At 43.9% G+C, this 15,710-nt stretch overlaps 1 protein-coding gene across 1 annotated transcript in view; it reads right to left on the reverse strand.

Annotated features, from left to right (window-relative positions):
- GATA4 (GATA binding protein 4) overlaps window positions 1–15,710 on the reverse strand; it is a gene marked incomplete at both ends in the record, with an annotated part of 49,784 nt that overhangs the window by 9,078 nt on the left and 24,996 nt on the right. Inside the window, 2 exons of the mRNA XM_083350377.1 lie at window positions 3,150–3,275; window positions 5,256–5,422. Coding sequence (XP_083206503.1) covers window positions 3,150–3,275; window positions 5,256–5,422 — 293 coding nt within the window. The remainder of the gene's footprint in view (window positions 1–3,149; window positions 3,276–5,255; window positions 5,423–15,710) is intronic.

The raw sequence follows: 15,710 nt of genomic DNA on the forward strand, positions 1-15,710 counted from the left end.
GTTGGTGATTGAGTTCCCCAAACTTATAGTTTTGGGTGACTTCAATCTACCATCCCTGGGAGGATCGTGTGAGTTAGCTCGGGAGTTCATGGCTTCCATGACGGCCATGGACCTGACGCAAGTAATTTCTGGACCGACTCATGTGGGAGGCCACACCCTTGACCTGATTTTCTTATCTGGATGGTGGTTAGATGATCTTGGTGGGGGCTCCCCAATTGTTATGCCCCTGTCATGGACCGATCATCATCTCCTGCGGCTGGTCTTCCGTTTTGCCACTCCCCACCGTGGGGGGTGGAACCAACTAGATAGTACCACCCCAGGCACTTAATGGACCCTGAGAGGTTCTAGGCAGTGCTGGGATCCCCACCTGCCTCCTTCGCTCACAACTCGGTGGATGCCTTAGTGGAAGCCTGGGAAAGGGCAGCCACGGAGGCTCTCGACCGAGTTGTACCCTTGCGGCCCCTGACCCGGTGCAGATCCCATCGAGCTCCATGGTTTTCTGTGGAGCTTCGGGAGATGAAGCGTCGGAGACGGGGCCTAGAGAGCTGTTGGAGGTCCAGCCAATCCGAATCTGACCGATTGCGACTAAGAACCTACATTAGGTCTTATCTCGCTGCGATAAGGGCGGCGAGGTCTAATCATTTCGCTACCCTTATCGCGTCCGCAGATAATCGCCCAGCCGCCCTGTTTAGGGTGACCCGCTCCCTCCTTAATCAGGAGGTCAGGGAGGAACCCTTGCAGGGTCATGCTGAGGAGTTTAACCAACATCTGTTGGACAAAATCGCTCGGATTCGGACCGGTCTGGACTCTGACTGGGCAGAGCCTGACGATCAGGACACGGGTGGTCTTGTCGATATTATCTGGGAGGAGTTTGATTCTGTGACTCCGGAGGAAGTGGACAGGATTATGGGGCGGCTGAGCTCCACCACATGTTTATTGGACCCGTGCCCTTCCTGGCTGGTTTATGCGGCCCAGGAGGGGACACGAGGCTGGTTCCAGGCGGTTATATCTGCTTCTTTGAGTGAGGGTAGTTTTCCCGCCGTCTTGAAAGAGGCGGTGGTGAGACCTCTCCTCAAGAAGCCTGCCTTGGACCCAGCTGTGTTGAATAACTTTCGTCCGGTCTCCAACCTTCGCTTTCTTGCGAAGGTTGTTGAGAGTGTGGTGGCGCATCAGCTCCCTCTGGTCCTGGATGAAGCGGATTATCTAGACCCGTACCAATCGGGTTTCAGGCCCGGGTACAGCATGGAGACGGCATTGGTCGCTCTGGTGAATGATCTCTGGAGGGCTCGGGACGGGATATTCCTCTGTCCTAGTCCTATTAGACCTCTCAGCGGCGTTCGATACCATCGACTATGGTATCCTGCTGCGGCGTCTCAGGGGATTGGGAGTGGGAGGCACGGTTTTGCAGTGGTTCTCCTCCTATCTCCTGGGACGCTCGCAGTCGGTGTTGGCAGGGGGGCAGAGGTCGATCTCGAGGTCTCTCGTTTGTGGAGTTCCTCAGGGGTCGGTCCTCTCGCCTCTCCTGTTCAACATCTACATGAAACCGCTGGGTGAGATCATTCGTGGTTTTGAAGTTGGGTATCATCAGTACGCCGATGATACCCAGCTTTTCATTTCGACCCCAAACCACCCCAGTGATGCCCTCGACGTGATGTCCCATTGCCTGGAGGCGGTTCGGGTCTGGATGGGGAGGAACAGACTTCAACTCAACCCCGACAAGACTGAGTGGCTGTGCATACCGGCATCCCGGGATATTCAGAACATCCCATCTCTTTCCATGGGGGGTGAACTATTACCCCCCGTAGATAGGGCTCACAACTTGGGAGTCCTTCTAGATTCACGGCTCACTTTGGAAGACCATATAGTAGCTGTGACTAGGGGGGCCTTCGCCCAGGTTCGCCTGATGCGCCAGTTACGGCCCTATCTAGACCGGGATGCTTTATGTACGGTCACTCACATGCTCGTGACCTCTCGTCTGGACTACTGCAACACTCTCTACATGGGGCTACCCTTGAGGACCACTCGGAGGCTCCAGCTGGTACAGAATGCAGCCGCGAGAGTTGTGTTGGGAGTCTCCCGATACTCCCATGTTACACCTCTGCTCCGTGAGCTGCATTGGTTACCAGTTGTCTTCCGGGTGAGATTCAAGGTACTGGTAATGGTGTTTAAGGCCCTACATGGCATGGGTCTGGAGTACCTTAGGGAGCACCTGCTGCCGGCATCAACTTCCCTCCGCCCTGTGCGCTCCCACAGAGAGGGCCTCCTCAGGGTGCCACCGATCAGAGAATGTCGATTGGTGGCCCCCAGGGGGAGATCCTTCTCTGTGGACGCCCCGGAGCTATGGAATCGGCTGCCGGTTGAGCTCCGGATGACGCCCAACCTTCGCTCCTTCCGTTGCGATCTGAAGACATTTTTATTTGAACAAGCCGGCCTGGCCTGATGGGGGATGGGTTGGGTTTTATGGTAATTTTTAATATTTGTATTTACTGTTTTTAGTTGGGCATATGTTTAATTTTCTTTTAACTTTTGTATTTTTGTATTTTTTATATATTTGCCCTGTTCACCGCCCTGAGTCCTTCGGGAGAAGGGCGGTATATAAATAAAATAATTATTATTATTATTATTATTATTATTATTATTATTATTATTATTATTATTATTATTATTATTATTATTATTATTATTATTATTATTATTGGGTGACTTTAATGCAAGAATAGGAAAACAATATCTGGATAAAAAGCAACTGATCCATATGGAAGTGTTGAAGAAGATAATAGAGGTGACAGTTCAGTAGATTTTGCTGAAAGATAGGAACTTTGCATCATGAACTCCTTTTACAAGAAAAAGGTTAGCAGAAAATAACATGGAAAAGTCCAACTGGGTACACGAGTGAAACTGTCTACATCACATCTTTGGCTTCGAAGTAATGCCCAGAAGGGGCAGTTTCTCTGCACTCTTTATTAACAGGAAGCCATAAGCAGGGAGAAGTAGCCTGATGCCACCTGCTTGCTCTATTTCTTACAAAGCAGTCTTCCCAAACTGGTGCCCTCCAGATGTTTTTTGCATTTTCAGAATTCCCATACAGCGTGACTTTCAAACTGGGGAAAGTTGCCATAGATAGGTTATGCTTTGTTTTCTCCTCTCACCCCATGGAGCTTCATGTATAAACCACAAGCATTGCAGACTGGCTCTCCTTCGGCGTTCCGGCGCCACAGTGTGGTTGTAGAAGTATGGCAGTTTGCACATGACAGTCCAATCCGACGGGAGGCTGACTGTGAGAACAAGAGTTCAAAGCAAGAATAACTGATTAATTCACTAGTGGTGTTATCTATCAATCATTTTTTTTTACTAATAATCATTACTTGCTATAAAATACGCCAAAACAACTTATTTATTTTTTATTTATTATTATTTAGATTTATATACCACCCTTTCCCGAAGGACTCAGGGCGATTTACAGGATATTTAAAAGAAAAATCAATACAAAAGTGAAAAACAATTTTAAAAGATTAAATCAATCCCTAAGAAAAAAAATAAAAACCCCAGTTAAAATTAAAAATTCTCAGCCTGGGCCAGAGAGCTCGAAGAGCCAGGTCTTCAGGTCCCGGCGGAATGAACGGAGGTCGGGGGCAGTCCTAAGCTCCACAGGCAGCTGGTTCCAAAGGGCAGGTGCGCCCACTGAGAAGGCCCTACCCCTGGGTGTTACCCGCCGGCAATCTTTAACCAGCGGCACCCTGAGAAGATCCTCCCTGTGGGAGCGCACTGGACGAAGGGAGCTTGATGCTGGCAGCAGGTGTTCCCTCAGATATCCCGGACCCAAGCCATTTAGGGCTTTATAGGTCATCACCAGCACCTTGAATCTCACCTGAAGGGCAACCGGAAGCCAATGCAACTCGCGGAGTAGAGGTGTTACATGGGAGTATCGGGAAACCCCCATCACAACTCGCGTGGCCGCATTCTGCACCAGCTGAAGCCTCTGGGTGGTCCTCAAGGGCAGCCCCATGTAGAGAGCGTTTCAGTAGTCTAAACGGGAGGTCACGAGCACATGAGTGACTGTGCATAGGGCATCTCGGTCCAGGTAGGGTCGCAACTGGTGCACCAGGCGAACCTGGGCAAAAGCCCCCCTGGTCACGGCTCCTATGTGATCTTCAAAATTGAGCCGTGAATCCAGGAGGACGCCCAAGTTGCGAGCCCTATCAACGGGGGGTAACACCTCACCCCCCCATCGTTAGAGATGGAATAGTCTGGTTGACCCAAGATGCCGGTATGCACAGCCACTCAGTCTTGGCAGGATTGAGACGAAGCCTGTTTCTCCCCATCCAGACCTGAACCGCCTCCAGGCACCGGGACATCACGGCGAGGGCATCACTGGGTTGGTTTGGGGTGGAGAAAAAAAGTTGGGTATCATCAGCATACTGATGATACCCCACCCCGAAACCACGAATGATCTCATCCAGCGGCTTCATACAGATGTTGAACAGGAGGGGCGAGAGAACCGACCCCTGAGGAACTCCACAAACGAGAGGCCTCGGGGCGGACCTCTACACACAGAAACAGTTTTTCTGTTTTTCTTTGCTAAATACTTCATTTCCACAGCACTGACTATAAAAAGGCGCTTGACTCAGACTTCCAGCAAGCAATAATTAATGCATTGCTCAACCAACCATGTAAACACTGCTTACGTAAACTTACTACAATCAATATATGAAAAAATAATGGTGACAGTTTGCCTTAATGATCTTTAAGTGGAAATCAACATAGAACAAGGTGTACAACAAGGTGATACAATATCACCTATCCTTTCTCAGCCTGCCTTGAAGAAGTATTTCACAAACTAAACTGGGCCAAAGATGGAATAAAAATTAAAGGTGCCTATTTAAATCACTCAAGATTTGTCTTATACCTAAGGGTATTTACCCATGCAGTGGGGTTGTATTGCTATTATACTTCTCTTTCCTATTACATTCTCCTATGGTATCTTAGAATTTATTATTGTATCTTTTTATTTATGATTTATCATTTGTTGTTTGTATGTAGACTAAGAGCTTATACACTTGAGACAAATTCCTTGCGTGTCGGAGGAGAAGGAGCAATAAGCTTCAGAGCCATATCGAAACTGTGTTATACAACCTTATAAATGATGCAGTTCTGTCTAATTTGCTTTTTACAGGTCAAGATTAATAGTGGACAGGTGGGATTGAATCACAAAGGAGATTCTCACAGCCTGTGAGGGTTTGCATCACATTCCTTACCAGCCTCCTCTGGGGCTTGATCAGTGGCCGGTTAATGCCATTCATCTTGTGGTAGAGTCCACATGCATTACAAAGATAGTGGCCGGTGCCATCTCTTCGCCACAGTGGGGTGGACATAGCACCACAGTTGACACATTCCCGACCTTCGGAATAATCATCAAAAAACTCTGTAGGCACAAGGCGATAAAATGAAGTAAGTCAGCAAAGGATTTTTTCATCTAGCCATTTCACAAGTCTTTAGTGAACTTGAATACTTTTCCTTAATCTACCAGGGTGGTGCAAAAAGCCGAAGGCTGTTATCTCCTCTTTTTTATTTCAAGAATTTTTGTTTTGTCTTTCAAAGGATAAAACCTTTCTACCACATTTCACATAAAAAGATAATACATGTCAATTTCATGAATTATTTCTACTAGGAATCTGCAAGTGGCCTACACAGGGAATAGCTTTGCACAATTTTGTACATTTGTATGTGTTGGATAATATCTATCATTTCCAGCTAGCCTAAGCAGTGGCCATGCTGGCTATGACATTAAGAGCACATAACAGAAACCATCAGGCCTCCCTATTACTGTAATTCCTAAAACTGAACAGTAGAGGGAGATATTATTTCAATCTATGCCAGAACAAATGACAGACCTGTATTATTTATGCTGGTAACTTCTACAAGGAGGGAAGACTTGGATGAATTTATCAATTATTTAAAGATCTGTTGTACTTAGAATGTATAGCAGATAAACTGTTCTGCTTCTGTGTCCTTACTGAAGTCTGAAAGTTGGTCAAGGGATTTTCACACAACACATTAAACCTAATAAAAAACACAATTGCAGGATTCCTATAATTAAATTATGCCCAAACCAAAATAATAATAATCAAAACATACTGTATTGCTAAACATAGTAATTGGATTCAAATAACTTATTAGGACAATGGCTGGATTTCCATAACAAACTGACCCACAAAGACCAAATGCCCAACCTTGTTTTAATTTAGACATTAATATATTGTGTGAATCCAGGCACTGGGTGATCATAGGCTAGTTAACTCTTTCCGCACATAGACTACCTTCTTAGCTTATTGCAATAATAAAATAAAAAACTCATTCAATTTCATTCTCCTTTTTTTATCTAACCTGCCTCTCCCCTAGATAAGCTTGGCCCATGTTTAAAATATATGCAAGGTTAGATTTGACCATCTTCATAAGAGATACCCTGAAAACTTCCAGGGATGTATATCAGATTGGGACATTAAAAAAACACCCCAAAGAAATAATGAAAGCCATTACTGAATTGCCAGAAGAAAATTAATGGATATTTCCAGAATTTCACAGTTTGAACTGGTTCAAGAAAAGCTCTTGGTCTGATATGGCATTATCTCGTTTATATTTCTGAGGAAGTTTTCACTCAGACAAAATGTGGCTCAGTTGCATCGGGACCAGGTTGCGGGATTTATTCACTGTTTTCTCTCTTCTCTCTATACTGAGACTTGTTTAATTATTTTGATGGAAGGGTTTGGATGGCAGAAGTGAGAATACTCCTAAAAAGATAAATAAAGAGATAGGCAGCTTGGTCTTGTTCTTTGATATTTTAATTCAGCAAAATCTTTAACAAAAAGGATATTTTTATTTTATTTATTTTTTATTTTAATTCCATTTATATCCCGCCCTTCTCCGAAGACTCAGGGCAGCTTACAAGCTTAGCAGTAGCCTTCATTCTATGTATATGCCTGCTTATTATGGCTTTCACACACACACCCAAGCGGCATTATTACAAAGTCAGCTTATTGCCCCCAACAATCTGGGTCCTCATTTTACCTACCTTGGAAGGATGGAAGGCTGAGTCAGCATTATTGCTAGCCCAGAATTATATATACACACATTTATGCACATCACAATCACATCTGGTGCAATAGTTGTGGCAGAACGGCGATTTGAGTCCACTGTTCCTCCTCATTTCTCATTATGGCTGTCTGTGCACATTATTCCTCCCAAATCCTGCACAGCACAGCTCATTTTCCCCAGCATAGCTATTTTAGTGCTGATATTAGAATCTGTATTTTGTTAACTTTATCTAAAAAAGGATATCATCAGAAAATTGACTGAGCAACTTGATTCAACTAGAGTATAATGATTGGTCATGATTTTTTTGAATTGACCACACTGGCTTAGTTCAGAGTGTTATACATCCAGCCAGTGATTGTAAATGTGCCACACCACCCACCAACAGGCATTTATTGTGTGTTTGAGGGAAGGGTGAATGCCATTAAAAAGACATGTTGCTAAAGGAATACGAAGTTAATTTGCATTTGGCATTAGCTGATATTGTGAAGCAAAACCCTTTTTTTAAAAAAATATCGTTTTATAGCATCTGCACTGATTATATTTAGAGGACCTTGGGTTCTTAAAAGCAAGAATTTGTATACTGAGGAAACTGATGTCAGAATGATGCTCTTTGGATAAGGTTATTAACCTTGCGAGGAGAAAAAAGAAACAATATAGACGTCTGAGTTTTCCCTCAGAAGGTCTAGTAGTAGAAGTTTGGAGGAGGATTTCAGAAAAACTCACACATATATCCCAGGGCACCATTGCTTTGATCAAAGTAGAGTGCCAGCCCTAGTATCTCCCAAGCAGCTGTTTCTAAATTAAGTACAATGTTGGGAACCACCGTGATCAAAAAATTCAGAGTACCATCTGTTATAGTTGTGGGGTTTTGATCCGAAGGAGGAAGAACCATAGGAGATACAGTAGCTCTTCGCCTCCAAATATAGCTTGCAAAATTGTAAACAAAGCAAATACTGTGAAGGTGCTGTAATCCTCCTCCCTGTTCCATAGAAAATGAAATGTGGAATGTCTGAATGCTAAGAAGGACAAAATGTAACTGCACTTTAAATAATACCAACTGAAATTGGTTCAGATTCTCTCTCTCTCCCTCTCCCTCTCTCTCTCCCTCCCTCCCTCCCTACACACCACACACACACACACACACACAAACACACACACACACACAGAGAGAGAGAGCACACAAAGTCCATAATTTGTCTTCTAATTAGGAGCAGAGATTATAAAACACAAATAGTTTATATATGAAATAGTGAAAGAGAAGTATCCCAAGTAAAAATTGGAGGAGGGCAGAGAAGAACAAGAGCGGGGGAGGGGGGGGGGAAGAGGCATCCTTGCAGTCTGCATTATCCTGAATTTATATGTGGTACACAGTGGGGCTGCCTGTGATTTATCATGTAGGAACAGAGGGCTGTTTGTGCTGAATGTTGGAATATTGAGACAGAATATATACATAACATCCAGGCCTGGGTAGATAAGCAATGTATTTTTTTGGAAGACCTTGGCTGTGCCAGACAGAAGCTGGAAAGCTTAGAAAAACTGCCTGGAGTCTTTTTGAGAAACATCATTTGTTTTGGAGAGTCTCTAATTTTTTTAATCTTACGAGTGTGCTGGAATAAGCTAATTTTGCATTACTTCAGTAATGATTTGGAAGAATGTCTTTGGACCTTGAAAGAGTACCTCACCTCTTTAATATTTACTAAACAGTCACATTGTAACCAGATATATGTTTTTGGCATATATCTGGTTAAAGATGCAGCTGCTTTAAGGAGACAACTTATCAAAATAACTCATAAAATAGCTTTGCCCTTTTTTCAGCTTAATTGGTTTTAAAATAGGAGGATGTTTTGTTTACATGAGGTTCAAATAAGTATTTCTATAGCATACCAAAAACATGCACAGCCATGCTGGACACATATTGTATTATACGGTAATTGTTGATTTTCTATTAGTTTTACATACTAAAGGTTTTTTAGTAGTTTTACTTTGAGTGTGCAAGCATTTTCAAACTTCATACAAACCTGTACTTGAAAGTGTTGGGGGAGGCACACCCCAAATAATGATCTTGGCCAAGAAAGAGATTAAATTTGATTTAATTCACATTTAATTAAAATTAGTTTCAACACATTTCATATGGTCATTTCACAAGATTCTAATCATTTTCCATATATCTCACATTAAAAACAGCAATTTAGAGGGAATTTTTGGAAGTGTTCTTAGAACCATTCCAAACACTTTGTGGGAGACAGATTGTACTTTTTGGCAATACCATGATGATGCACTTCTATTGTGCTTTGTACTTTCACAAAGAAGGGCTGTATAAAAAACATATTCAATGGAGGATCAAAAAAGCCAACACAGTGCTAGGCTGCATTAACAGAGGAATAGAACCAAGATCACGTGAAGTATTAATACCACTTTACAATGCCTTGGTAAGCCCACACTTGGAATACTGCATCCAGTTTTGGTCAGCATGATGTAACAAAGATGTTGAGATTCTAGAAAGAGTATAGAGAAGAGCAACAAAGATGATTAGGGGACTGGAGACTAAAACATATAAGGAACGGCTGCTGGAATTGGGTATGTCAAGTTAAATGAAGAGAAGGACGAAGGGGGACATGATAGCAGTGTGTTCCAATATCTCAGGGGCTGCCACAAAGAGGAGGGTCTCAAGCTATTCTCCAAAGCGCCCAAAGGCCAGAATGGATGGAAATTAATCAAGGAGAGAAGCAACCTAGAACTAAGGAGAAACTTCCTGACAGTTAGAACAATTACCCAGTGGAACAACCTGCCTCCAGAAGCTGTGAATGCTCCAACACTGGAAGTTTTTAAGAAGAGACTGGAAAGCCATTTGTCCGAAATGGTATAGGGTTTCCTGCCTGAGCAGGGGGTTGGACTAGATGACCTCCAAGGTCCCTTCCAACTTTATTATTATTATTATTATTATTATTATTATTATTATTATTATTATTATTATTATTATTATTATTAGTAGTAGTAGTAGTAGTAGTAGTAGTACAGTAACAGTTTTCAAATATTGTCAGCTTCTGCAGCTCATACTTAAAAATTATTGTTCTGTTCCAGCCTATGACCGGCCCTTTTTGAATGTCAGGGGCAACCCCTTTTTATAGTCAACAGGCTTGAAAAACACAACCAAATTTATTTACAAGAAATCAAAAGTTCAAACAAGAGTTAAACCAAAAGTTCAAACAAGAGTTAAACCAAACGTTCAAGCAAGAGTTAAACAGGAATAACAGACCAGGACTCTAGCAGAAGGTCTTCAAACGGTTGCCTTCTGCAACCAGCACCTCCCACACCTTCCCCTTTTATCAGCAGCCCCAAGGCGTGGCTTCTCATTGCCTTCTCCTCCTCTCACTGAGTTGCCTCATGGCCTTTCTCTGTTCTACTCTGCTGGAATGCCTCCTGCTCCTAGCATCCCTGAATAGATCCAGCTGTGAATCATCTACGTCCAATACCTCGTGCTCACATGGCTGAGTCTGATGAGGAACATGATGGGAGGGGCCAGGATGAGAGTCCTGCAGTGCATCAGAGCCTCCCTCTGACACCAAAGGCTCTCCAAACCCCTCCTCCTCCTCCTCTTCAGAATCATCAGACTCAGCTGCCGGTATCACAGGCTGACATTGAATCACAATTATACTCTAGATGACTGATGTTATAATTATGTGAGATCATTTTGTAGTAGCTTTATACAAACATGTACGCATGGAAAATTATAGTTTGTCATAGTATCAAATAACTATTAAGTCCAACTGAAAGTAGTTCTATAATAGGGGTATGCCCTAAATCTAGAAAACGTTACTATAGGAGAGCCATAAAAGGGATATTTGCAGGCCATATGTTATATTCTCTTGCTGTACAAGATTTCCCAACTCTTGTAGAAACTGTTGGAAACCCTTCTTCATGCGTAGTTATCATTCTTGTTGAAATTTACATTCTGAAGGCTGTCAGTAAAGCTTCAGTCACATTTTAATAAAATTTAGCAGTAGCAGAAAAAAGCCTGAACAAGTACGTTAAAATGGTCCTCTGACAACATGATGCTCTTCAACCCTCAGAAGTGAATTGCAATCAAGAGAGTGAGATGGAAGAAGATGGATAGATGTAGAGAGCCATGGAGATGGCTTTGAAGGGAATACTCAGAAATCAGTTACAGAAACAATGGCATTCCTTACAGCCCCAGAAAGAAGATAACATTAGGAAAAGATTCAAACTGGTTCCTCCCCGAGTCAAAATAAGGATAGTTAAAACAGTAGCTAACTTGCAAGGCACTCTTACTGTAGCCTATCTCAATGAACCAGTTTTCCTATGGAGTCATCTTCATGATCTGACATATGTATAATACATAAATACAAACATATAATAAAATTCCAGATTAAAGTAACAAGAAAGTGTAAAAATTCTGTACCATAAAAAGTTGGGAATTTTCTTTAGTCTGGGAAGGACATCTGCCTAATCCCCTAGAGCAGGGGTCGGCAACCTAAAAAAGAAAAAGAGCCACTGGGAACCGGTTCCATCACAAATTAAAAAAAGAGGGAGCCGCGTGCGTGTGTCCATGCACGCGCATGCGCAAAAAGGTTTTTTGCGCATGCGCGGACGCACGCGGCTGCCATTTTTTAAAAAATGAGATGGAACCGGTTCCCGGTTGCCCGATGGCGACGGCCCGTCTGCAAAGCTGCCGCTTTCGGCAGCTTTGCAGACGGGCCGTGGCAGCTTCCGCAAAGAGCGGCGCCCCTGCCCATTCCGAGAGGTGCGCGCGCACCTCTCCGAACGACCGGAGGTGCGCGCGTACCTCCGCGCGAATGGGCAGCGGTGCCGCTCTTTCAGGAAGCCCGCCGCGGCCCGTCTGTGAAGCTGCCGAAAGCGGCAGCTTAGCAAACGGGCTGCGGCAGCTTCCGCAAAGAGCGGCGCCCCTGCCCATTCCGAGAGGTGCGCGCGCACCTCTCCGAACGACCGGAGGTGCGCGCGTACCTCCGCGCGAATGGGCAGCGGTGCCGCTCTTTCAGGAAGCCCGCCGCGGCCCGTCTGTGAAGCTGCCGAAAGCGGCAGCTTAGCAAACGGGCTGCGGCAGCTTCCGCAAAGAGCGGCGCCCCTGCCCATTCCGAGAGGTGCGCGCGCACCTCTCCGAACGACCGGAGTTGCGCGCGCACCTCCCCAAACCTTTGGGGAGGTGCGCGCGTACCTCCGTGCGAAGGGGCAGCGGCGCCGCTCTTTCAGGAAGCTGCCGAAAGCGGCAGCTTCCTGAAAGAGCGGCACCGCTGCCCGTTCGCGCGGAGGTACGTGCGCACCTCCCCAAAAGTTTGGGGAGGTGCGCGCGCACCTCCGGTCGTTCGGAGAGGTGCGCGCGCACCTCTCGGAATGGGCAGGGGCGCAGCTCTTTGCGGAAGCTGCCGCGGCCCGTCTGCTAAGCTGCCGCTTTCGGCAGCTTCACAGACGGGCCGCGGCGGGCTTCCTGAAAGAGCGGCACCGCTGCCCATTCGCGCGGAGGTACGCGCGCACCTCCCCAAAGGTTTGGGGAGGTGCGCGTGCACCTCTCCAAACGGGCGGTGCCACTCTCCATTTGGAGAGGTGCGCGCGCACCACTGCCCGTTGGAAGAGGTGCGCGCGCACCGGGCGGCTGGGAGCCGCAAGAGACGGCTCAAAGAGCCGCATGCGGCTCCGGAGCCGCAGGTTGCCGACCTGTGCCCTAGAGAATTACTGTCAATTGGAATAGATTACTTTGGTCTGCATGGGCTATTAATTTAGTTCACTATAACAGTGTTCCCTATTTCTGTTCTCTCATCCACCATCATTTTTAAGCGAACATACTAATTTTGCACTAAGGACTTTTTGCACTAAGGACTTTTCTGTTCTACCTGATTCTGAGCAACACACCTGAAGAGCTCTCTCATTCCAAGAGATGCCCACCTTATTAGCTTTGTGTCAATTATATCACCATTTTTCTCTAAATATTCAAGATAGTTTACATGAGAACTTCCCTGTTATCCTCACAAATCTGTTACATCAGTTTGGTGACAGACTGGCCCACAGTCATCTCAGGAATTTCCAAGGCAGAGGGTGGACCATTCAGGCCAACACTTCAACCTCTTTGTTACATTGGCTTTCACCAATGTGTAGGACCCAAACTCATTAAGATATAATACCTACTGGTACTACCAGGGACACATGCTATGAGATACTTCTTGCATAAGGTGGATTCATCCCAACGGAGTTTCCAACATTGTTTTAACAGTTTTCCCAGCACCTCTCCATTTTGGAATAGTTTGTGGACAGTGAAGTGTTGCAGCACACAACCCTGAATACAGATTGTTCAATTCAGGCAGTGGCTGCAGTAGTTAAAACATCAGACTTGGACAAACAACAACAACAACAAAAAACCAAGATCCAAGCACTTGAGGACAGTCATTCTAGCTCAGCAAGAACATAAAAGGATGGACAGAGGGATAAGATGAAGGAAGACCTTCATGAATGCTGCTTTGAGCTCTTAGTAAATGGAATACAAATGTGATAAATAATAACACTATTAAAGGAACGGATGTTGAGAAGTTGCTAAGTTATTGCCCGTCTTATTGTGGAGCACAACTGCTGAAAGCATCTTGATTTACAGCTTTCTGCCTCCAGCAGCAGCTGCTCTATATTCTGCCATTATGGGGCCTTTTGACACCGATTCTTTCCTGTGGGCATCTCAGCAATTTGGAAAGGAAATAGTTATTAAGGCAGCAAAAGGCCTCAGCGGCTCCCGCCTGGAGTCAGAACAATAGGTCAGCAAGCCACTACATCCCATTCAGGAAAGATTTATGTATTTCTGAAAATGCTTTTGAAAAATTCCTTTTGTTCACTTCAAGGGATATTTATATTCACTCCAAACATATATGGTAGTTTAGGCTGTCAATCTTGTTTGACATAGGATCGTGCCTTATATGAAATCTGGCCCTTGGAACATCAATGTCAGATCTGCCGGAGCTAACTGACCATAGTTATACAGTAGAAGTATGCAACTTCTGTTGACTGAACAACCACACTAGATTTTAAATAGAGTGGACCAAGGATTAATTATACTCGTGCTCTTAAGGATTTCCCAGTCCTATCTGGAGTACTTAGAGACTTAACTCAAGAATACCTCTGTGTGCATAATTATGTTTCTTCCAGAAAATCACATTCTGAAAACTGTCAGAAAAACTTCAGGCATGCTTTCATTTTAATAGAAGCTTAAACAGAAACAGTCCTGAATCTTCTGAACATAAACAAGTTCTTTCTACAATACAATGCCCTTGAACTCTCAGCATAAGATTTGCAATCCAAAAGACGGAGGACAATGAATGTGCAGTAAAACACACAATAAAATTACAGATTAAAGTAACAAGAAAACAAGTGGCAAAAATCCTGCACCATAAGAGGTAAATCCAATAATTAATTAATTGTCATTGACTGAATGGGTGGCCATAGAAATTGAATGAATGAATGAATAAATGAATGAATGAATGAATGAATGAATGAATGAATGAATGAATGAATGACACAAATTAAAATGTCTAGGTACAGTTGCTGGTTTTGTATGTTGCTGAGCATCTCAGTCACAAGGGTTAGAAGAATTTGCTTTTCAAAATAAGCTACCATGTTTCCTTGAAAATAAGACCTAATATAAGGTCTTATATTAGGGTGTATTTCCAGGGAAACACAGTACTAAATGTATCCGTCTGGCTGACGATCTTAACTGGGGATTATTTTGGGGATAGGGCTTACGAGCATCCTGAAAAATTATGCTAGGGCTTATTTTCTGGTTGGGTCTTATTTTTGGGGAAACATGGTATATTTATCACAATCAAAAATGTACTAGCAATTTTATCATAACTGCTGAAAGGAATACACACAGAGAGAAATGTGCATTTCTGGGGGAAAACCGAAAACAAAACTCCCCTTCCCTACCATCATGCTTTTAAATCTGATGTAACACACTGTATACACTTACAATGACCCAATTATCTTAGTCCAGCCTACCTCTCAAGATTGTTTGGTAAAAGGAGAAATCATTCCAAGTACTGGGATCTCCAGAGCACAAACACAGAAAAGAGAAATGTAAGAAACTGAATTTAGTTTGTATTGTTCTTTGAGGTGATGTAGTGGTTCAATTCTTCACTTTTGAAAAAATTATTAGGTTATAAATCATCAAATGACAAATTATAGGTAGTCTTTTAAACAGTAGCTCCTTCTCACTTATCTAGAGTAACTCCAAATATATTCAGTCAGCGTTACTGCTAGACAGAAATGCCTAACTTTGCATTGTTAAAACAGAAGGCTTCTACACGTTGCAATTCGGAAGTCAATTCTATCCAGTTCATTGAGGCTTATTCCTTGATAATCATGGCTTAGGCATCTTAAGCTTGCTCATATAAATACAACAATAATACCCAATACCTGTACTGGGGCAAAATCATCATACAAATTCTCATTAAGATAGCTTAAAGCAGATATGTCAAACTCGCAATGTCACGTTACGTCGCACAACGTATCGGGACCCTTTTGCCATTGCCAGCAATTGGGTGGGTGTGACTTTCACGTGATGCGTCTGGCCCGCGGGCTGCAGTTTGACACCCCTGGCTTAAGGA

The sequence above is a fragment of the Vipera ursinii genome (genome assembly GCF_947247035.1).
Source record: "Vipera ursinii genome assembly, chromosome: 1".
NCBI lineage: Eukaryota > Metazoa > Chordata > Lepidosauria > Squamata > Viperidae > Vipera > Vipera ursinii.